The sequence below is a fragment of the Diabrotica undecimpunctata genome, chromosome 3 (genome assembly GCF_040954645.1).
Source record: "Diabrotica undecimpunctata isolate CICGRU chromosome 3, icDiaUnde3, whole genome shotgun sequence".
Taxonomy (NCBI): Eukaryota; Metazoa; Arthropoda; class Insecta; order Coleoptera; family Chrysomelidae; genus Diabrotica; species Diabrotica undecimpunctata.
Window position 1 is genome coordinate 134763114 of NC_092805.1, and position 25934 is coordinate 134789047.

General features: G+C 32.0%; 1 protein-coding gene across 6 annotated transcripts in view; it reads right to left on the reverse strand.

The window, feature by feature from the left end:
• Nucleotides 1-25934, reverse strand: part of LOC140437434 (voltage-gated inwardly rectifying potassium channel KCNH6-like) — a 713853-nt gene that overhangs the window by 631435 nt on the left and 56484 nt on the right. For 4 of the 6 annotated variants that reach the window (XM_072526966.1, XM_072526967.1, XM_072526968.1 and 1 more), the window contains exon 1: nt 7776-8067. The exons of the other annotated variants lie outside the window; for them this stretch is intronic. In XM_072526966.1, coding sequence (XP_072383067.1) covers nt 7776-7959 — 184 coding nt within the window. In that variant the 5' untranslated portion in view covers nt 7960-8067. Of the gene's footprint in view, nt 1-7775; nt 8068-25934 lie in introns of those variants that run through there. 6 annotated transcript variants of the gene reach the window in all.

Consider the following 25934-nt stretch of genomic DNA (forward strand, 5'->3'; position numbering starts at 1 on the left):
TGATTTGTTTTCTGTTTTTTTTTTCAATAAAAACAATAAAAAACTATTTTTTTTTTCTTTCAACAAATAATGATGACAAAATCTTGATGACAAATAAAAAATACATTAGAGAAAAAAAAGGTTATTACTGCACCAGAGGCAAAAATATTTAAGAAACTTGAAATTTTCAAGATGACCCGGATTTTATGATCGCGAGTGTACTTGTTACATGTTTACCGGTATCTGTGAATAATAAATAAATCTTTTTTTCCTATTAAGTCCTTTAAAAAAATTTATGTTGGCAATGTAATGTCTCGAGGTTGGCATTCATGACATTAATGGTTATTTGTACTTTTTATTGGTTACTATTTTAATTTGTTTATAATTTATCGAAATTCAATTTTTTTAAATAATCTTTTCAAATAATTATTTTTTAAATTCAAAAAGAAGTTCTAATACTCAAATTTTAAGTTACCATTTAAGCAAAAAACACTAGAGACAGCTTGATTTTTAAAATAAGTTTGGCTTTTATTTTGGATAACTGCAACTGTTATGCCCCCATTTATTAGTTTTTTAAATAGAAACCTATATTTTTTTGTCAAACTATTAAAGTTGTTATTATTTTGTCACTATTAAAGTTAGTATTTTTTGATTTGCAAGGTAGTAAAACTCAAAAAATTTGTTGAGCAAGTTTAAAAAAACTATCTTTATATTTTAATAGCAGAAGCAAAGGTATTGGTTATTTAAATAAAAACCGTTTAATTAAGGTGCTCAAATTCAGATATATAAGGTGCTCAAATTCAGTATATTTTTGCACATTAAAAAAAACTTAGTTTTCGTGATTCAGATATATCGAGATTGGTAGAAGAAATTTGTTAAAATGAGAAACAAATCACTTTACTAGAGTTAAAGTAAAGATTAATTCATTTCCCAAGACCGATAAGAATGATAATTTAAAAAAATCACTTCAAATGTTTAAAAAGCTAAAATAGTTTAATAGAAATAAATAACTACTACCTAGTATTAGGTACTATTAACAATAGGTACTATTGTTGACAAACCAATTCACAGTAATAAGTTGTAGAATAAAAATGGTTCATTTGAGTAAAAAAGATTGTATTGAAATACTATAAACCCATTTTTCATAGACTGATTTTTTTTACTGGTGACAAGTGTTTAGATTTACTAAATAACCAAATTATTCCTGCTCTTCATCAGAATGGTCAGTTCCCACGAAAGTTTTGGTTTCAAAAAATTGGAGCGCTTCCCCACTATTATCAACGAATTAAAAATTTTTTGAATGCTTTTCGAAATCGATGGGTTTGACGTAGAGGTTTCATAGAGAGGCCTGCTCGTTTTCAGGACTTTAATCCGTTAGATTTTTTCTTTAAATCACGTATTTACATTAGGCGATCCAGATGCTTGCAAGATTTAAAATAAAAAATTATTGATGAATGTAACTAACACGTGAAGGACCCTTGGAAAGAGTGACTTACGAATTCAATAATAGGCTTGTACATTGTTTGAAAGTGAACGTCGATAATTTTTAATGGTTTAAGTGTTCTTTTATTTAATTATTGTTCTCATTGATCTTAGTAAATACATGAATCTTCTTCTTCTTTTTTTTTGCTTCTTGTATGTAAATTTTAAAGCCTGTTTCTTCTTTAGTCTTAGCCTAATAAATTGTTTAAATCATCGCACCATAGTTTTCTTGGTCTGACAATACTTCTTCGTTCGTCCATTTGGTGACTTATGTCGTGCTATTCGTACTATCATATCCTCTGCCATTCCACTAATGTGTTCGTTCCACTCCTGTTTTCGTTTTGTTTCCTGTTACCCATCCATTTATGTCTGCTATATTCCATGCTCTTCTTATGTTTTCGTTTCTCTCCCTATTAAACAGACTTTTCCTGGATATTCTTCGGAGTATTTTCATCTCTGTAGATGAAAACCTGTAGTAGTCGTCTAGTTTTAGCTGTGTCAGGTCTTTTCTCCGCCGCGTATGTTAATATAGGTCTGATTGCTGCTTTATAGATTCTTGTTTTTGTATCTTGCCTTAGGTGTTTGTTCTTCCAGATTGTGTCATTAAGAGATCCCGCCGCTTTACTTGCTTTCAAGCTTTGTAGTTGTACTTCTTCTTCAACATCTCCGTAACTAGTTATATCTATTCCTAGATATCTGAACCTTGCTTCCGGCTTTATTATTTTCCCATCAATTCGATTTTACATTGTAGTGGGTATGTAAATGTTGTCATACATTTGGTTGTTTCGGCTGATCATATTGTATTTCTTGGCTCTTGTGTTGAAGATATGTGTTAATCTTTGGAGCTCGTCTTCTGTCTCGGCGATTAATGCAACGTCGTCTGCATAACATAATATTTGGATTTCTTTGTTCCCCATTCTGTAACCATGACCTTTACGTACTGCTTGTATTATTTCGTCCATTATTATATTAAAAAGAAGTGGGCTTAACGAGTCACTCTGTCTGACTCCACTTTGTACTGGTATACACTTTGTTAGTTTTCCAATTATCTTTGCCTGTATTCGATTATGTAAGTAGATGTTTTCGATGGTTTGTATAATATTGATCGCTATGTTTCTTTCATACAGTAGGTGTAAGACATCTTCGACTTGGATGCGATCGAAAGCCTTTGTCAGGTCAATAAAACTTAGATATGCTGGTTTTTTGGTTTGGATGATCTTTTCTGTGATTTGTCTTAGTACAAATACAGCGTCTACGCAGGATCTTCCGGATCTGAATTCTTGTTGTTCATCTGATAAAGTTGTTAGTTTAAATACATTAATCTATTATTTTAATGTGGAGTAATTTGCTTCTGGTTTTAACAAATTTTTTCACCAAATTTGATACGTTTGAATTAGGAATAAAAAGTTTGTTTAAAATCGTCCCATTTAAATAAAATAAGTTTTTCCAGAGAAACCGGAAGTAGAGTAGTAACAAAAAATGTATAGTATAGTTAAGCTTGACCCAATACATAATTTAATATTTTTGAATTTGGTCTATTTTGATAATGTTTCAAAACAAAATTTATTTCAAACGAATACTTATTCTGGACGAAAGAAATTAGTTTAAAAATGTATACATTCGATTTTTTTTAAGAGTAGTCAACGAACACTACAGGAAAAATTAATAAATAATAAAGATCCTCCATTGAAAAGTCCGTTGTTAAATGAAAAACAAACAAATCACTGTGGGTGCTGAAAAGTATACAGATTGACGTTTATGCCATGTAAAATAAATTGCTTCATGACGAAAAATCGCTTTCCATCCAATTAACTTCATTTGTCAGATGATCTGTTACGGTATTTATCGTATTTTTAAAATATTATTTATATATGTGTCAAGATGTTTTGCATTTTTTAATGTTTCCGTCCGTTGAAAGATAGGTTTTATGTTTAAATAGGCGGTAAACGTAATATATGGGTTCATAAACTCCATTTTTCCTATTTTTGTGAAGCAGCTGGATGTACAATTACTGTTTTTTAATAAAAATTCTTTATATTGTCGATATTTTCAGTGTTAAAACGACTCGTGTGTTAGTCCATCCGTGGGAATTAAATATATTGTTGTATTTGTAGATTGAACATTTTATGAATGAATGATAAAAAATATTTATCGTAGAATATAATATAAAAAAAATTGAACCAGAAATCGGACAAACACAATTTAGATTTGGCACGATAAAATAGCTAATCAAAGAAGTACCGACCCTAAAAATATGAACAAACAAAAATAGTTAACTGTGATAATTAAATCGGGAACATGGCAGTATCTGAGACTTATTAAATGGGGAGTTAAATAACAATTGGTACAATTACATACGGACAAATATTTATGGGCAAACGCAGCACTGGGAAGAATGAAATAATTTAATTGAAAAACTTAAGAGAATGTTTAGCTTGAATACTTGAGTACTACTAGTACAAAAGACACAAAAAAGTACGTTAACCCTTAAACGCCTAAGGGTGGGTAAAAAATGTTCACCAAATGCGTATTTCCTTGTAACATATTTATTACGTGATCCAAAATTTTACAAAAATTATTTAATGTTAAAAAGACGGCCCTTTATCGAATGTTAATTTGGTTCTACCGATATTTTTGAATTTGGTGGGCACAAAATATCCACCCTTGGTAAACCTTGTTTTTAAAGTTAATAAGGTAATAACGTAACAAGGTTGTTAAAGGTACAAAGGCAGGAATTTGTTTAGAGTTGCCTCTTCCTCCAAAGGAATTGGACTCGTCTCCTTGCTTCTTTGTTTTATAGAAATACATAGTGCTTGTTTGTATGTTGTGCTCGGAAATAGTGAACGCAATTAATTGAAAATGAGCAAGTGGTATTTGCTCACAACGAATATTTTGAAATTGATGATTCTCAGAATGACAACTCCGATGTAACTGCTGTGCATCAGTATGTGAGTAAAACAGGTAGAGCATACTTGGCTCATTCTTTAGGAATTAGTAGACGATCGAAGCAGAATATCTTCCGAGAACGAGAAGGTCTTAGTAACGAAGGTATCGTTACGTCTATTACAGAATGACTTTTAAAATTTCTTTACAATGACATAATAGACGTAATTGTCTGCTACACTAATGAGAAGCCTAAAAGAAAGAACGCGAATACTAAGCTGAACTGCCATGATTTGTGGTCAAAATCATTTGATCGTTGGTAACATGATCAGAAACAGATTTGTAGATCTGTTAAAAGTTTTGCTATTTGATGATAGAGAGATAAGGGAAGAATGGAGAAAGCAAGATAAATTTACATTAAAGTTTTTATACAAAATAAACCAGAAAATATGGTCAAAAATTTGATATTCCGAGGATAAAAACACCACCCTGATATCAAGAAGTATCGAGGCGAAAAACTCAACTTTCAATTTTAAAAAACGTAACCTACAAACAACAATCTAAATTACTGGCTTTTACTTGTAATAGTACCCTTATTGTGCACAATGACGGTACTATTACAAAAATGCAGGGAATATAATAAAAACGTATTCATATGTTATATAGATTTTCAAAAAAGCGTTTGACAGAGTTCAGTAAGTTCATGTAAGAGACATTGGAAACTCATACATGCATTGAAACACATACACCCAGACCCCAAGGATAATAATTTAATCAAAAATCGATACTAAAATCAAACAGCGGCCATAAGGATGGAAGATAGTGAGACAAACCAGGTAGAACAGGTTATTTCAATACTAGTCGCACAGGGATGTCTGCTGTCTCAAAAATTATTTATTGTGTACTCCCAACTAATATTTCAGGAGGCACTATGGAAAAGAACTGAAGGTGTAAGGATTAAAGGGAGCATAAATAATAACATAAGTTTTGCAGACTATACCGCAATCATGGCAGAAAATATAGAAGATTAAAAATTCTTATAGAAATCATTAATAGAGAAAGCAAAAAGATGGGGCTAACAATAAATATAGATAAAACCAAATACATGGTGATCTCGAAAAGCCCTGTTGACAACATACATTTGACATTGGAGGGTAAACCGTTAGAGAGGGTCGACAAGTATAAATACCTTGGAGCAATTAATAATTCACAGTTAGATCAAGATAAGGAGATAAAGGTCAGAAGTGAAATAGCTCGAAAAGGATTTATAAAATACAAGTCGATGTTTACAAATAAGAAATTGAGTATGGTTATCAGATTGAGGTTTGTCGAATGTTATGTATGGTCACAACTGCTATATGAGGTAGAAGCTTGGACTCTAAAAGTCCAATCCGTAAAAAAATTAGAGGCAAAAAATTTCTCGGACTGGAAAAGTCTCAAACTAAGAAGTGTTAAAACGAGTTGGATATGGCAGAAAGCTTATGAACACAGTTAAAATAAGAAAAACATCGTATCTGGGCCACATACTTCGAAACGATAAATACTCTGCATATCATCATGCAAGGCTGAGGAATATCAGAAATTGGATTAACCTCAGTGTTGAACAGATATTTCACGTTGCAAAAGACAGGGAAGCGTTTAAAAAAATGATAGCCAGCCATCGATAGAAGACAGCACAATAAGAAGAAGGCTTTTACTGGTATTTTAATTTTAATGGATTTAAATGCAGATACTAAGCTGAACTGCCATGATTTGTGGTCAAAAGCATTTGACAGGGATATCATGAGCAGAAACAGATTGGTAGATCTGTTAAAAGTTTTGCTATTTGATGATAAAGAGACAGTGGAAATCGAAATATTATTAAGTTAAAAAATGTAATTGTCATTACAATAAATTGTGGCTTAGCTTAAATAAAGCAGTTTCAGAGCCTTTTTAATAAAAGATATTTATTAGTGAGTGAGTCAGTCGTGCTTTCCGTATTATGTTTTTAATAACTCTTGGAGGTATGCATAAATGACAAAATATTCTAAAGGATGCTATTTTAGATGACAGATCAACTAGAAAAATTTCAATTGTGTTAAAATATAGAACTAATCTCTTATGTTTGCTGTTTGAGAAATGTATAAGAAAATGGGCTACACATTTTTTAATTCATAAACGGTTTCTTAAACAAAAAATTAAATCTAAAAGTTTCTCACCATAATTTTTGGCTTTACCATTCCTTGTGAGGATGTTTCAGGGTTAGTTTCAACGTTTTCCTATTATTTGTCTTGGCAGTATGTATCTTGATCCCCTCATGACATGTTGTTTAATGGTTTGAACGATTTCATTTTTATTAACTGTCTGTAGGACTTAAATATTAATAACTTTGTCTATCCACGATATACTTAGAATTTTACGATAGCACCAGCGTTTAACCACCTTAAATTTTTTTATCTCTGATTGTTTCAGCATCGAGACCCCAGAGGCATAGAGTAGCGTTGTAAAAGCATAGCAGCCAGTCACAACTTTTTAAGTTCTTCCCAAAGGAAAGAAGAAGCAGCGTTAGTCATTAGGTTCATTTTTAGATTTTTTTATTGCGTCATACTTTCTTTATATTTCGAAGTTTGGCTACAGCGATTTTAATACGATTTTTACTTTTGTCTGTTTTAACCATGTTCCGAAGTACTGTTTACTCTGTACATTTTGATACTATATTTGTAATAGTTTTCGTTTAGTCATTGTAATACATCTACCGAGGTCTGTAAAGTTAAAGTCAATATGACCGTGTCACCTACATATCTCAGGTTATATATAATTTTTCCATTTCTATTCATGCCATCTCTTTATTCGGTTGATCGTTGATTCTTACTTTGACTTTTTGATTCTACTATCATTTTGTTTTTATTCGGATGTCGCGGGTGTTAATGTTCTTTATTTTTAAAATGTTATTTAATTTATCGTATTGAACCTTGTCGAAACTAGATTTCTTTACATGAGCACATTTAGTTGGAATAGAGCCTTCTAGTGCCAATGCCGTTTTTAATTTTTTTTTGAAAATACGAAATTCTGTGATTAGAACAAATATAAGAAAAGATACTAAGCCAATGGTACAAGGGCTCGTATGTGATACATACAATGTCGTAATGAATAGTTATTAAGTTTTGTTATTTATTCATTGAGTGTTTAAAACATTTCAAAATATTGTTTTTTTTTAAACACTACTTGGTCATTTTTTAAATCATCCTTAAAAACCCGTTAAGTAAATTAAAAGATACTGCAATAATAATTTCTTTTAAGCGATTATAGTCAAATTTGTTACAATGCGAAGCAATTACATAAAATACATGATTTTTATATTTTAAATAATTAAATTTACAAAACTGCTTAATCTTGTACGTCTGGCAACACTGCTGAAGAAAAACATGCAAAAAAATTATAAATTATATAACCTGGGCTGTTACTGACGGACTTCTTTTCCAATTTAGCTATAATTTTCACAATTTCCCCGTGAGCAATGCTATTCATGATCAAGAAGTAGGCAACAGAGTTACCCAAACATCTGACCAACAAGGTCCTCGTTAAGAGAAATAACAACACTCTAGATATAAAGCCACTGCACCATAAAAAACGCATCTGATCACATTATATCTAACAATTAACCGAAACGGCCGCGGCGAACACTACGATTTTCACGACGGTTTTCATGGTTGGTTTTTCTCAGACGGTGCGATACAATTTTTAGCAAAGTCTGCGATTTAACTGATCCTGACAAACTCCCAAGTGATATAAATAACGAGATCTGGTGTACTATTTTTGAACTCATAACACTTGTTTATCTTTTTCGGGAGCGTCATAGTGCGGTTAATCTTGGTATTTATATCAAATTAAATACCCTAGAATCATAAGGCAGCAGAAACATTAGGTGAGTTAAAGGATAAAATATAATACATATATCAAATACCAAAAATAAACTTTACGATAAATGTGATAAGTACAGTAATTATAAGCTTATTTCTAAATATATTTATTGTCGAAAATGGGTAAACTATTTTTAAAATACTGTCCAAAAAATAAAGGTTTGCTTGCATGAGTTTAAACTAAATTTGGGAGCACTTTTTTCTCTCTAAAAGAAGTAATTCCAAACACCTCTTGTAAATAAAGTGTCGGCAAAAATCTTTACCTTGCCAAATAAATCACTAAATTCGAAGAACAATGACATGCGTTCTGTCTGCCCTTGTTTAGCATTTGAGGGGAGAGGGGATAACGTGTTTGCGATAGCGACTGTGTGTAGTTTACTGACTGCTTAGTTTCTTTAGTTTATTCTGCGTATTTGTACTATACGCAGTTGGCTTTGTGGGAGTAGTCAGCGTTAAACTTCTTCTTGTTTACTCAGTAAAGTTTGGGATCGTTCTAGGAATTCTAAATCGAAGGGAAAAATATGAGTCGAAAGATACACACAACAGGAGAAAGTTCGTGCTTTACCGTTAGTTGAGAAAGGGGACTCTGTAATTACCGTAGCAGGTAATAGTGGTATTTCAAAAGAGGCAATTTATCGATTGATATGGTCGGCTGCGTCGTTGCCTTTAGGGTATGAACCGAAAAGAAAACCTGGTTCTGGAGCTCCTAAAAAAACATCACCTAGGACTGATACGATCATAAGGCGTGAAGTATTATTGAACCCTTCTATAACTGCCACAGAACTCAAAAATAAACATCCTGATCTCCTTCAGAACATTTTAACAAGAACAATTCGTTACCGGATTCAGCAAGATCTAGCATGACCAAGTCGATGTGCTGCAAATAAGCCGTTGCCTCTAAAAGCAATGAAGAAGAAAAGATTAAATTTTTATAAAAGGTACCAGCATTGGACACCTGAACAATGGAAAAAAGTCATGTTCAGTGACGAAAGTACGTTCAACATATACCCATCCAAAACATCTCCAAAAAACAGACTCCAAAACATATAACCATCCACTAGACTTACACAAGCAAGTACAGAGTTCCATAATCCTGGAATGAAAATTATGAAGGAATAGAATATGTATAATAAACTAATTGGCTGCAGTAGGATTAGTTACAGATCGGAACAAACGGCTTACGAAAAAAAATACATTTCATACTCCAAAATCAGTTCATTTGTTCCAGTATGTTAACGGTACATTTATTATTTGGTCTTAAAGCCTCGATGCTTTGGTCTATTTTTAAACTCGTTCTTAGGAATAAAATCAGAGTATCCAATTCACAATGTAAATGGAGACTATCTTATTCTTAACTTTTCTAGATGTTCTAATTAATCAAAATCAAACCCAGGGTTTTTTTCACTTTATATGTAGAAAACGCACTCATTCAATTTGCTACCTACATATCAAATCGCATCATCCACCTTTACAAACTAATTCAGTAATTAATATGCTTGTTATCAGATCAATACGTCTTCGATGACGCAAATATATGCGCAGCTTAGAGAACTTGCTTGTTTCAGAGTATTTTAGACACTAACCAAGCAAACCTGTTGTTTCATCTATCAAGGGTACTAATAAAATAGATCAAATTCTGAAATCCGAGATTATCCCAGAAATAATTATCCGAAAAGCCACTGAAATATAAATCTTGAAGCTAAAAACTGAAAAAGCCAGAGATAACTAGCTTTAACATGGAGATAAAGATTTTAAATATAACAAGTAACTGCTCCTTTTTTTTTAATAATAATCGATCTTGTGTATTTAATGGGCAGCAAGCTGTATTTTGCCATTGATAGCATAAAAGTAGCAGCTATCGCAGATTAATAACAACAGAAGTGCAGTGAATAATGAGAACTGTGTAGGAGTGTATAAGTTATCTCTGGACTCAAGAGACTGAGGTTCCTGAAGCCTTAACAAAGACTCTAGACAGGGAGGTCAATAAAGAAGAAAATATATAGCGTCAAACGCCATAAAAATTAGAGCGGGTTTTCAGGGTATCATGGCATGTTCTGTTTGTTATACATGTTTAACATGTTGGCATTAGAATATGACACTGGAATTTATTTTAGTGAAATTAGAATTGTTAATTCTTAGTATGTTGTTTACAACCAGATTTTAATGATAAAAACTGAAAGTTAAACTCACATACAGAACGTTTGACGAATTGTAAATCTGTTATAGTTTTCAGTGATATTTTTTCCTGTGGTTTATAGTTTTTTTACTAAAATGAAGCTGAGGACATCTTAAATTGAAATTTTTTTTATATGTAGGGGTCAGAATATTCTGAATCTTCTTTTACAACTTCCAGAGCGCTTGCGCTATTCGATTATTTTTTTTATCTTTTTTATGTTTTACTTTCTGTGAAACTAGTGGTGTTTTGTGTTAAAGAGTTGTTATACAATTTTTGCATCTCATATGTTTTAGCTGTATTGTGTGTAATACGGTTTGAGACACATAAAATATATTTCAACAGTATAGATCCACATTGACTGCACTATAGGGATTTCACACAGGTTGGTCCCGTATGATCACGTGGTTTATTAGTTTACCTGATCAGCGAGAAACATATAATACGGTTTTTCAACCTTCGTAACGTGAAAAATGTTAAAATAAACATTGTTCTTCCAGAAAAATAGTTTTGTCATTATAAAAAACCGCATTTATTTTTTTTGTAATATAATTAATCAGACTTTTTCGATTAACTTTGCTTTAGGCGTCATTAATAGCAACAATATTATTAGCATTATTTTGAAATCTCTATCAGCATAATTATTATCATTGGCAGCATTATAATTTGGCCTTATTATTTTTATTGATATTTCATTCCATTCGTATATCTTCTTTTTAATTTAGCCTGTTTGCATTTACTCCTCGACAAAGACCTCCCCATAAGTTCTCCACTCTTCTTTGTTTTATGCTATTTGATGCCAGTTTCTTCCTCTATATCTTTTGATATCGTCTAGTCACCGCTTTTGTGGTCTTTTGCTATTACAACTGTATTCGCGTGGTCTACAATGTACAATGTTCCTCATAAATCTGTTGTTGTCATTTTATCTTTTCTATGTTAAAGATATTCACTTAATTTTCAATATTATAATCCTACGCAATTAGTTATTATTGCTTTGTACTGTTTATATAGCCCGTTCACAGAAATTGGGAATATTTTGACAGAGTCATTTTCACAAACATACAACGTAATAGATCCTATACTTGGTTAGCTCAGCTAGGAAATATTTTGATTGATTTAGTATCGGAACATAGAAATTCTTACCTCTCACTATTAATAGCTCAAATAAATATAAATTGCACGGGTTTTCATTGAAAAAAAAATCATGAATAATGGGAATGTGTATTCATCAGTTTTGATAAAAAAATATTTACTTGCAAATACTAATATATTTTTTTCTGCTTGTTCTTCTTTTTTTGTTTTTTTTTATTCTTCTTCTTTTTCATTCTTCTTTTCTCTATTTAAACCTTTCTCTCTAAAATCGTCTTCCACACAGCCTTCCAACTTCTCCTTAGTTTTCCTTTGCCTCTCTTTTTTTCAACTTCTAACAGTTTTATTTTTTCCCACATACTTCTTATTTCTACGTCTCATGTGATCAAACCATTGCAGTCTTTGATTTTTAACCTTTTTTTTTGAGGCTATAGTCAACCCAACTCTTTCCCTAATTACGTCGTCTCGAACTTGTCCATTGTAGTCTAATTCAACATCCGCTGTAACATTTTCATTTCAGTTACCGCAACACATTAACCACTTCCTCTCCTAGAGCCTTTCAAACCTCCACATATTCTATCAGGTCCTACTGCCCTACCACTCTTCATCATATCTAAAGCCTCGACAACGTCATCTCTCATTATCCCCGATATTATATTCTTAATTGGGGTCCATTATCCTCTGTCTCTCCTCTAGTGTTCTTCATTTACTATCTTTATAAAGTACTCATAACATCTTTGCTTTATTATAACATCGGATATTAACACCCTTTCATCCGCACTCCCAATTTGCAGCACATAAATCAATTCCTTTGATGACTTTGTCCTTGTTTTAGCAATATAAACTTCTCATCCCCTTGGATGTTTTTTTTTCTTAGAAGTAGCTATAACGCGTTTTGCTTTCCTCTTCGCTACCTTGTATGTATCCTAATCGTTCTCTCTTTTAGACCCCTCATACCTGTTTATAGCTTCTTTTTTCTCCATAACCTGCTGTTGCCTGTCCACGTTTCACTACCAAGTTTCTTTGTCTCAAGGAGACCCTTTTCTAGATGTTTTTTCTAGCACTTCGTATTGGCTTTCTACAAGTCATTTACCGTATCTCTTTCCACAAACTCTTTCAGCTCCCTACTCTTGATGACTTTTTCCAAATTCTTATTCTCTAACTTTTATCACTTTACTTTTTAATTTCCTACTTGCTTTTCTTTTAACCTCACTTTTATCTACATATGTATCCACTATCACCGGTCGCTGTTGACTAGCTACACACTCACGCTTTATCACTTTATAGAACCTCTTTTAGCTGTGTTCTTTCACACAGTACAAAATCTATTAGCTACTATAGGTAACATATTGGTTTTCAGTCTTCATAAAGAACGTATTATTCACAGCCAAATCCCATACAACTGCAAAATCACTTATTCCCATTATCATTTGTTATTTCTATGCTCCAACATTCATGAACTCTTTGTCTACTAATATATTCATTAAAATCGTCTCGAATAAAACACTTTTTGTCTACAGAAATCTCGAGCATCTCGCAATCAAGGGCACTCAAAAATTCTTCCTTTTCATGATTTTCATACCCAACCTATGGAGTGTAGGCACATATGAGTTCACATTGGTATCACCTGTATTTAGCTGGATACTTTTTATTCTAATATTTCAAAAATTAGCATAAAAACCGTTATTTAAATTTATGCAGTTTTATTCCTTAATAAGCTTCGTGTGAATAATTTTTTACCTTTTCTACCTTTTAATATTGGCTATGAGCAGGAGTACTTGATTGTATTTTTAAACTCATATGGCTTTATGTGGCATATATTGGTTGTACAACAAATAATATCAACATACAAAAACTTCAACGATTTTAATGAAAAGTACTGCGCCAGATCTGCAATCAGATCATGCCAGATCCTTGGCATATTACAAATCAGAAATTACACCACGATTTTGCTGTAAGCTCTGCATACAAGACCAGACAATCTTGCTATCCAAATCCACTCTCCATCGATCTGCTCACCATTTCACATGAAAGTAGATTTAAAAACCAGACCGTTTGTCATAGCGCAGTGAAATTAAAAAAGATTTTAATCCGTTTTTTTTTTTGCCTTTTTCGCCCTTTTTGGGACTAATAATCCTCATATTTATTGCCATTGCTTTTTGTCTGCATTAAATTTGGTCTGTTTTGTTTGTAAAATAATTTTGCTATTATATGTGTTATTTGGGTTGACGCATTTAAGCGGCTTAACGCTAGGATATTTGACAAAAAGTATTGTTTTCTTCTTGTGTTCTCCTCGATTATCGTGCGTTGACTATTAAATAGGCTACACTAATTTTGTTAACGGCAGCTCGGAAAAGGGATGCAGAGGATCTATTAAACCATTCTCTCAGGTTTTGAAAATGACGTTCACCTTCGATGTGTTCCACTTCTTCCATCTGTCTTAACTTGTATGATTAAGTGACGTAGGTATATTCTACCTATCGAGGTAACGCATAATATGGCCAAAATATTCCAGTTTGCGATTTAAGACTTACTGAAAAAGTATGTATAAAGCTTACAGTTTCTTAAAAGACATACTAATAAAGTAATAAACATTGAAATCTGATCAATATTTTAAATTTTAAACTTTTAAGTCACCTGCTTCTCATCAAATATGTTTTTTATGGATTCGTGTTACCATATTAAAATTATCTTAATTAGCAAAAGCTCTCTGTGGTTTTTTTTGAAGAGTTGCTGGTTCCTTACAATAACATCATATGGATTATATATTATTGCTTTCTAAGAAAAAATTAATTTAACTTTAAACAAAAAATTTACTAAATTAAAAATCATTATGCCATCATATTAGCTTATAAATCGAATTCGCTATATAAAACAAATAAACCATAATACAATAATTTATTCTTCTTTAAATATATATTAAACATCTATATCAAAAATCTAATATTTTCTTTCGAGATCATTCTGATAAAGCGACCCTAAAGGTAGAAAGACACACTAAGGCACTTACATTCACAATCTCGCTTTCCCTTTATCATTTTCAGAGGCAATACATCCGAACCTATATCGTCAGAATGGCATTGGAAAAAGTATTCGTGAAGGGTTTCAATCCCCTCTCGGCATTTAGAAACAATTTAAAAGAAAAACCAATTTTACTGAAATTTGCTTTATCTTTAATTGAGAAAAATTTTATTAGAAGATGAGAATTTAAAAAATAAAAAAATGCAGATATAATGTTTTTATCTAATATACCTTTATTAATATGTATCCCAATAAATATATCAATGAAACTATATAAGAACCAAGAGCTATATCACAGTATGAAGAAGCTTTGGTGTGAATACATTTTTAATGATAGCTTAAGATATTTTTCAAATTCATTTGATATAATAATCCTAGTAGAGTAAGTAGTAACAGCTTGTGAATAGTCTGCACTAATATCTTCCACGGTTTTAAGTTTATATATTTTCATAATGCAAATTTAGGATTTTGTTTAGCGTAGAAACCATGTTAGCATTATTTTCTAGTCGTCGCGCGTCGCTTACTGTTTATTTGATTTTTTACTGTGATTTTTATTTCTTTTGATTTGGCTCTGTAATATATCTTCTGCAGCTTACAATATTCATTTAATAATTATATCTGCACCAGTCCATAAAAAAATCTTAATTAGAGGAAGCTATGCAATAAAAATTTCGTTGGTTAGGATTTTAGTAACAGGACCTTCCCATTGGTCACTTAGGTTATGTGGTCGATAAACCCGGCCCATTAGAAAGAGATACAGGGACTGTTTTTCGTCAGTTTTATCTGTCGCTCTGGGGGAACGGGGCAGTATTGCCCATTATACCTAACCTTAAAGAGTAGAAGTGATGCACAAGGATTTTCATTTATATCTAATTAAAAATAGTAGGGTTAAATAGGCACAAGTAAAAAAATATAGTAAAAATTAAATTAATAATGATATATTATAGCTTGTATTTATTCCTAAAGATATAGATATATAAAATAGACTATATAGCTGCTTTTCCCCAGTGCGAAAGAGAAAAGTGACGTAAAGTAGTCATCTCTTAATAATTTGCCGGTTTATAGACCACGTGACTTAAATGACCAATGATTTTTCTACGTGGTCGATAAGCCGGCCCGTTAGAAAGAGATGCAGGAACGGTTTTGTGTCAGTTTTCCCTGTCTCACTGGGGAAAAGTGTCTATTGCAGCGCTTAGTCTATTTCTATTAAATGTCTATATGTGATACCGCCCCTAGTGAGTCAAAAAAAAAAATGAAGAACGACTTAAACTAAGGATAATGCGGTAGGCTGAGCCGTCTTTCTATATATAAAAACTAACTTAAAATATTACTCAAAAAATATTCAAAGAAAAACTAAAATTATTATCTACAAACCACTGCTGAGGCCGATCTTCATATATATGGGTAGGAAACATGAACTATGGCGCAAAAGGCTGACAGACTTTTGAGAATATTCGGGCGTAAAATACTCAAAATATTTTGAGCTAAAAACGACTCAGTAATAAACCAGGTGTCGTAACCGTTATTAAAATACAGCGTCATAGATGGACTGGACACCTAATACGAATTCCAAACAATACGATTGCTAGAAAGCTAACGACAGGAACCCTATAGAAAGAAGAAGCAGAGGCCGACTGAGAATTAGGTAGTTAGATAGATTTGAGACAGACTTAAGGATACTAAAAATCACAAGATGGTAACACCTAACCAGAAACCGAACACAATGACGACTTAAACTACTGTAAAGATAAAAATCAGCAATAACAAAGTAGCCAGTATTCTTATAAAACTTAATAAGAGGTATAAAGGTACAACCTTAAAATAATCCAGATCTATGTTCCAAGATACTCAGATAGGCGTAAAGAATTTGGCAGTCTAATTATTTATTCTAATTATTTTATTTAGCCTGTTTGCATCCACTTTAAGATAAAAGGCCCCGCATGAGTTCTCCAATCCTCTCTGTTTTGTGCTATTTGGTGCGAGTTTCTTCCAACTGTTGCTTTGATGTTTATTTACCCACCGTTTTTCTGGTCTTCCTCTACTACGACTGTATGTGCATGGTCTCCAATGGACAATGGTTCTCATCTATCTTTCGTTATCTTGTCGTGCCGAGTGTCCTCCCTAGTTCCATTTTCTCTAGTTCTCCCTTTTGTGTTGTTCTTATTCTATTGGCTGATAACTATCTAAGTATCACGGTTTTTATTTCATTGGTCATAACTGATAAAATATAATTGAATCGGTGAGTAGAAAAACGATATAACTCCAAAAATTGACATTTCAAGCGAGGATAGCCAAATTGCTTTTTAACGATCTGCTGTTTTAAAGACTTTATATGAGAAAGGTTCAAAATACGAACAAGATGACTATTTGTAAGGATTAATGGAATGTAGGTGTATAACTAGGAAGCGATCAAAAAGAGAAGCTGGGGAAAAAACTTGAGAAGTCACGTTTTTATATTACATACGTAATACTTTGGAAAGGCAACACGTATGTAAAACAGCTTTTCTTAATCTGCATCCGATTGTGAACTCTAGACTACAACGGTTTAGCCGTTGATTGTTTAGCCGTAGATTGTTTGTTTCTCAAAGTTCTCCTAGAGATCTACGTGGTAAACATAATAATCGACCACATACTTTACGGCCTGAGGCTCTTGCAAAAATTCATCAACATATTGAATCGTTTCCTCAAAAAACATCTATTCTACCTTAAACGTTAAGATTATATATAATCTGTTTATAAAACTACACCCAGACTTAGCAAGAACAGTAAAATATGAATTTTATTGAAAATTTTTTTAAGAAAATTTTGTATAGAAATTTGGGCGGCTTCAAGTTGATGTTTGTGGACAATGCGAAGAGTTGGGCACAAAACTTGAAGATGTGAATTTAAACCGAAACGCAAAGAGAGTTGCCTCTGTCGAATTAGTAGTCCAAAAACGAACAGCCAACAAATTTTACTCAAAACAAGGAAATATCAATCTTGTGCCATGAAAGAGAAGATTTTGGCGGAATAGTTTTTGACTGTATTTAAAATATGCCCTTGTCTATTACACCTGTTCAAGAAATGTTTTATTACAGACAGTTGCGGTTATATGGGTTTGAAATACACGATTTAAAAATTTTTATTTTTATACATACCATGAAGGACAAGCAGCGAAAGGCTGATGATGAAATGAGGTATGTACGTTTGTTAATGATTATGTACAGAAAATGCCAGCACAGATTCAAGAGCTCCACATATTTTCTAATAGTTGTCTAGGCCAAAACCGGAACTGTAGTCAGATATTTATTAGCTCTTGCAGCTTCAAAGCAGTTTCGTAAAATTTTTCACTACTTTCCATTGCGTGGTCACTCTTCTTTGCCGTGTGACAGGGACTTTGGAACTTTGAAGTGAGTGGTAATTAAATACGATAGAATATATCTTCCAGAAGATTACGAAAAGATGATGCTGTCTTGTCGCAAATTAAAGCCATTTACGATTAACGATCAACAATATGTCATAAAGACATAATTGACTACAAAAATTGATGGCCGAGCCACTACAAAAATATCACCCAGTCTTCCGATCGAACAAAAGATAAATTTACAATATCACATTACAGGCAATTTACTTATGATAGTTCTACACCAGGGTACGTCACAACTAGCAATTATGTTGGCGGATTCATCACAAGCAGTTTCGAGTTAGTCAAACCTAAAGCAACCCAAATTTTACCAACCAATCCTGCATACACTTAACATTACCTGCAAACATTACCAATCAATATAAAAAAAATTTATAATCTTAAAAATGTAATGCGATACATGACAGGAGAAGTTTTGGAATTCTAGTACCACATTACGTCAAGGGAAAACACCAATGTTGACGCTGAGGCGACTCAGGAAGACCAATAAGTACCATTTCTTTTATGTCCTTTCAAAAATGATAATACTTTTACGTTCTAAAAACTTATATGGCCAAATATCTTGCAAATAATTTACGTTATTCAAATTTGTTATTTTCTTTTATTAATAACGTAAATATTTCAACGCATTTTTAATGTTGAGTGAAAAAACTGTATAACTCCAAGTGACGTTTGGGCGCTCATATCGTTTATTAAAAAACAAAAAAAAAAATTTCTTTACATTCGTTTAAAGAATTTGATTGTCTTCAAACATGCAATGTACATATTTCTTATATATTGTATACTTTTTAAAATAAACAGTTTTTTCAGGTTATCTCAAATGCATGATTTTGGAGTTATATCGTTTTTCCACTCACCGATTCAATTGATGAATATTCTTTTCTTGAGATTTATTGGTATCTTTTTGAATTTCAATACAACACTGACTCTTCCTACCGCTGCTCAAGTCATTCGGATTCTTCTAGATATCTCTGCCGTTTAAATCTATTTTATCGTGTGACCTAGGTACCTATATATACTTTTCGACACTTCGATACATACTTTTAGATTGATCATCACCGACCACTTCATCAATCTAAATCACACATTTAATTTTTCACAAGCTACAATTCTAGAGAGGCAGAGAAATGAACAGAAGCGGTTATTGTGTGCCAAATAGACTGACTGCATCCTCAAGAATCACCACTTGTTATATATATATACATATATATATATATATATATATATATATATATATATATATATATATATATATATATATATATATATATATATGTGTGTGTGTGTGTATTAGGAGTATTATATATTTGGAATCAATCCTTGTATAATTCATTATTTCTAATAAGCTTAGAGTTCTATGGAGTTCAATGTCTTATTGTAATCTACAAATGCCAAATAAAGAGGTTTATTGTATTCGTTGCACTTTTCTGTAAGTATCCGTATTGTCTGTAAATGTTCTGTACTACTATAACTTTTGCAAAATCCCGCTTGTTCAATAGGCTGGTAACTATTGAACTTATTTGATAGTCTCTTGGTAAGCAGTTTGTACAGATGTGGTATAACAGGCTTATTACAACTTGTAAAACAGTCTTACTAATTTATAACAGGCTTATTGATTTGTAATTTTCGAATTTGTGTTTGTCTGCTTTCTTGTGTAGTAAAAGTACTTGCATTTTGCCAAGAAGTTGGAATAGCACTCCCAAAGAGGCTCATTATGATTTTAATTACCTCCAAAGTAGTTTGACCTTCAACTATGATCATCTCTTTGTCTCTGGGAGCTTTTTTATTTTTCATTTGTTTTAAGGCATTTTTAACTTTCTCATTAGTAATTTCTGGTAGTGTTTTAGATCCTACATTAAGTATTCTTCGTTTCATATCGAGGTTTTCGGGATTTGCTACGCTGGATGAGTATAATTGTGTATATTAATTTTTAACAATATTTATTATCTGTCTATTGTTCTGAAACTATTTTCTTGTGGCATTTTAAATTAATTTATATTTAAATGGGAATAAGCCACAATTAAAGGTTAAAATACGTTTATTGACGTTTCAATAAACGTATTTTAACGTAGTATTTCCGAAGTGGAAATTGAAACGTCAATAAACGTATTTTAACCTTTAATTGTGGCTTATTCCCATTTAAATATAAATTTATTATCTGTCGTTTTATTATATAATAATAATTATTTTATGATATAACAATATTTAGTATCTGTTTTGTCGTTTACAGTGATTATATTTTTGTCTTTTATCTAATGTATTTCTCTATAATATTATCGATTTTTTTGGTATTGTTTTCCCTGATATTTTGTCTTAGTATTTTTCTTATTGCTTTATTAAAATCCTTATATTCTCGTGAATCTAGATCCATGCAGATTCTGACCTTAATCATATGTTGTGGTTCGGTATTTAATTTATTATTTTTTGGTGTCGGTTTCGTATGGGTTTTTTGATCGCAGTGACTATACTCGCTTTTATGGTTGCTTACAAATCATTTACTTATGTTTTTTTTTCTTTTAATTGATCTATTTTTTTTTAGGTCAAATTCAAGATGTTTTCGGTAATTGGTACTGTTTTGCATAAATTCTTTAGTAGTTAGGGTTCTTGTTTTCAAAAATAGTTTGTTTCTTATTAACTTTTTATTTTATTTTGCTCCCACTAATCAGTGGTCACTTCCTAAACTTAATCTTTTGAGAACCAATACATCTATTACTATGTCTCTGGTTAACAAATATGTAATTAATTTGGTTTTTGATTTTTTTGGGCATATCCAGGTCTACATTTTTTTTAACTGGTTTACTAAGAAATGTCTTTATACAACACTTTTAAGTGCCTGCTGAAAAATTGTCTGAAAAAATATTTAAAGATTAGAATACTCTATTTAATGATGTAAACTTGCCAGGGTAACACTAAGTAATAGCAGACACACTCTACGTAGGAAGTGTGAACGAGAAGACGAAACTATAGAGCATGTCCTATGTGAATGCCCAGAGTTATCGTTAATACGAGAGTACGCGTTCGACGAGTCCTGGCCCACACCTGCCCACATAAGAGAGATGTCTCCTGGTGACTTGTCCACCTTCCTAGAAATGGCAGGATGGACAATGAGCTAAGGGTGACAGCTCCCTGGGAGGATGCACAATGGGTCAATTGTGGCCTAAGTGCTGTGAAACTTAACTCGCCCTCCCTACTCTACAGATACAGATACTCTATTTAATATTTTTTTTTACTTTATAGCTCCTTTCAAATTATTAAAAATCCATGTTTTTAAATTTGACTAAAATCAAATGCTATTATATTCGACTCATTTTCATGATTGTCCACGGATCCACTTTTCGCATTTCACTGTTGTTTATATTATATTAGCATAAAGTGGATTGCGAATTCTTAACAAACTGTATACCTCAAAATTTAATAATAGTTCTTGTAGATATGAGAAAATAATTTTAATAATATTAGTAGTACATTAAACTAAATTAAATTTTTAATTCAAATACTAATAAATATTCATATCAATAACCTTGAGTCCTAGGCATATTACTTTGTATCCGCAACCATATGGCACCGTGCCGGTTTTCTGTAAGTACATAGTTGCACACACTACTATTATTTGGCGGTAGTACAAATATTTATTAAGACTTTAATTAATTATTATGACATTATATTCATATTTCTAATTGTCATTTCACGTTTAATCATAAATTAATAAGGTTGATATATATATATGAGATATAATTTTTTATATTTGACAAAAGTTTAAATGTTAAAAATGGATGTAATGATTTCATTTATGTAAGTATGCATTAAACAGTAATAATATTTCGTTGTTTATTGATCTTAATATTGATTCTATTAGCTTTTCACTATCAACACAATAAATATTTGGCTCAAGAATTCAAGCCACAACTTCAAGTAAAAATAATCGACATATGAAGCATTGCAGAAACCTGGAAAAATTACTGACCAGAATTGTACAAAGACACTTTAAAATATCCATTAGTCCCAGAATATAAAAAAACATGCAATTAAAGAGACAGAACCAATCATTTTACGAGCAGAAGTAGAGAAGGTTCGCAACTTACTAGGAAACAAAAAAACTTTAGGGATAGATGGCATACCAACGGAGACTTACTAAAAGTAATGAGTGATATTTGCATAAATGTAATGGTAAATATGTGCAACATATCTTAATGCTGCTGTGTTTTGTAGATTATACAAAGAAGTTCGATTCAGTAAAATTTAAAACAAAAAAAAAGAAACTAAATAGGGCTGTATACGGCCACCATTATTATATAACGAATATTCTAAATATATAATGAGAACAGTACTAGATGAATGGGATGGAGGAAATACTGAAGGAGGCAGAAAAATCAGTAACCTTCGATACGTAGATGACATACAAGCAGCGAATGAGGTCAAAGTGATTACTATCACCAAACAACTTAGCCAAATAAGCAAAGAATTCGGACCTCCAATCAAAACCGGAAAAATAAAAAAAAGGATGGTATACAGAGCCAATAATAATCTACAGCACTTACACCAAGTGGAGAATTTCGAAGTAGTAGACAGATTTGTATACCTTGGCTTCCTGATAACCAACAATGCCGATAGCTCCTCAGAAACCAAACGTAGACTTGCAATGTCCCAGATCGCAACAACTAAAATAATTAAAATATAAAAAGACCGAAGAATAATAAGGAATACTAAGCTCACGTTGATCAATACCCTTAGTTTTCCCATTTGCTAGATACGCAGTTGAAACGTCGAAAAATTGATGGAAGTAGATGTGGTCTACAATCAACCTGTCAATTCTATAAGAGCTTTATATAAAAGACAGGTTATTAAAAAAAGTAAACCGAGCATCACTAAATTTTTTTAGCCACATAGCCAGAAGAACAGGACTATGGAATTATTGCTAAATAGAGGAAAAGGTCAAAGCCAGAGACCTAGAGAAAAATCTCCAAAACATGTGGCAGATTAAATAAAGACTCTTGTGCGAAGATTCCTTCATGAAATCGTCCATCTAGCATACAATCTGATCCAATGTAGACAAGCTAACAATATTTAGAGTATCACCACGCTCTGACAACTGCCCAAGAAATGAGGAGAAGGAATATTTATAGTCCTAATTGCCCCTTAATTTTTTTGCAGTGGTACTATTATGATCTCCCCGTGTATTGGGCATATTTTTTTCATATAGATCCTACTATCATGCCATAGCATATCATCCGAAAATGAGTCCGAGACAAAGTATGGTTGCCACATCCACTACAGAAGCAGAAATTGTTGCTACAAATGAAGCTACAAAAGAAATTTTGTTAATTACAAGACTTTTTGAATCTATAGTTAATTTTAAGAAAGTACCAGATTTGAAAATTGAAAATACAATAGCAATTAAGTGAGGGAGAAAATTTTCAATATCACCGTAGAACAAAACACATTGAAATTAAACAGTTTTTCATAAGAGAAAAAGTTGCAGAGGTGCAAAAAACTTTTTAATAAGGAATAAAGAATGTACATAAAATGTGCAATGAGGAAATTTAAAGGACAAGCGTATAAAAGAGAATAAATTTATCATAAATTTTATCAAAATACAAAAATCAAGCAAACACTTGCATGTGCTTTAAGAAAGTTATAAAATAAAAAATTTTACATGTTTGTTGTGGTTGATGTTAAATGGGACTGCTGCCGTGATAACGATTACATGTTATTTGAAATATTGATTTATTAATGAATCTGATGAAATGCTGTGGAATGGATTTGATGAAACTAATGTCTTAAACATTATATTGATCTGATAAGTTACAGGAAGTAACGTAAGTTCCGGGAATAATTACAAAAAGAATCAGCCAATATTATTTTCAACCAATAGATAAAATTATAATATAAAATTTAAATATTAAACTGATTAGATTAGAAACGAGCATAAAAATGTGAACGTGTCAGAAAAAATCAATTAAAATAATATTAAACACATCATTCTACATGAAGGTTGAAATAACAACAGAAAATAAAATATTTTACTCGAAACAGCTATTTAAATAGCACAAAACTCAACCCTACTTATTATTGTCAACTAGAAGTGGAGAAGACATGCCTTTTTGATAAAACGTCAAGTGTCATCAGTTTAACTAACATAAATAGAATGACAAAAGGTATACGAGGGACGCATACACGGGGTATACGAAAGGTAAAGGGGAATATTGAATTTAATTATTAGCAAATAGAAATGGAAACAAATAAGATAATGTAAAATTTACAACGGCAGTTCTTGTTTAAAGTGCATTGGCCAAAAAAATGTTTTTAAATCTGACTTATTTTGGGCAAGGTTACTGAAAACAGATTAACTTTACCTTCCCTTCCCAAGGAGGAGGAGTCCCTTCCCATATCAGTTGGCCCACTTATAAAATTAACAGTTTAAGTCGATTACTATATATATAAATGATATTCTGCATGTTTTTATACGTTCCCATATTAATTAATATGGCATTTTTATTAATATTTATTAAAAACATTATCTTTATAGTTTTTATGTATTTTCAAAAATAAAAAAAAATTACTAATGATGTAAACCCCTGTCTATGCATTCACTTGTGTCAACATACGTTGATTTTTTCATAATTACGTTAAATCCCGAGATAGCTATGGAAAAATTACATCAAAACAATAATATTGTCAGTTAATGTCAAATGAAAATGTCAGAAAATGCTCAGAGACGTGGAAATTCCTGACAAAAGTTAAATCAAATGAAAAAAGAGAAACAAACATATAATTAATAACAACAGAGAACTGGATCCGACATTACGAAAATCTATTAACAGAAAACAGAGAGGAATATAGAGAAATGTCTCCAACTTAAATACACATACAGGGAGAAAAGATAAACATCGATGAGAGGACTGTCATAAAAACGATACAGCTACTAAAAAATGGTCGAGCTGCAGGTCCGGAGGGAATTCCAGCAGAACTAATCAAATGCGACACTAACAAACTGTTTGAACGATTAACCTGGTGCATAAACCAATATCTAAACGGTGCACCAGTCCCGCATGAGTGGAAAGTATCCTTCATATTATCTATACATAAGAAGGGAAGTAAACTGGACTGCTCAAACTATCGAGGTATATCAGGAACCAGTACCTTAAGTCGCCTATATGGAAGGCTACTTCGAGACATTATCGAACAAGAATATAAGGAACAAGAAGAAGAGGAAAAATCTGGTTTTAGAGCGGGAAGGAGCTGCACCGATAATGTGTTTGTTTTGAAACAAATAATAGAAAAAAGATCAAGTACCAACCAAGAAACCCACCTTATGTTTATAGACCTTCAGAAGGCCTATGATACTGTACCCGCTAAAAATCTATGAAAAGTTTTGCAGGAAACAAACATTAACCATACAGTAATTAACGCCCTTAAACAGCTTTATGAAACTCAAAACACAAAAAACAAAATATCTCCCAATAGGCGCCGAACTATCCAACATTCAGATGGACACAACCGAAATTGCATTCTGCACTGAATATACCTACCAAGGAATTGATTTCAACACCACAGGCACAGACAATAGGGAAATTAGAAAACGAATAACCTAGGCCCGCAGAACAATTGGATGCCTTAACGGAGTTCTTTGGAGCTCAGAAATTGGTAAAAGACGAAAATACAATATATATGAATCTCTCATAAAAACCAGCTTAACCTATGGTACAGAGACATGGAGACTAACAGAAAGCAATAAAATAACTCGAAGCAACAGAAATGGGTGTATTTAGACGATCACTTTGAATATCTAGGGCAGACAGAATTAGAAACGATGAAATAAGGAATCGGATGGGGGTAGATGGATCACTGGCAACAGACATAGAAAGGAAACAACTTATATGGTATGGGTATTATGTAGTGTTGTCACGCTTTTTGCCGTTTGTGGATGAACAATGGTTCGAGGTAAAGTTATGGATAACAAAATTTGTTCAATCATTATTAGATTTTTTAATTTTGGAAAATCCAA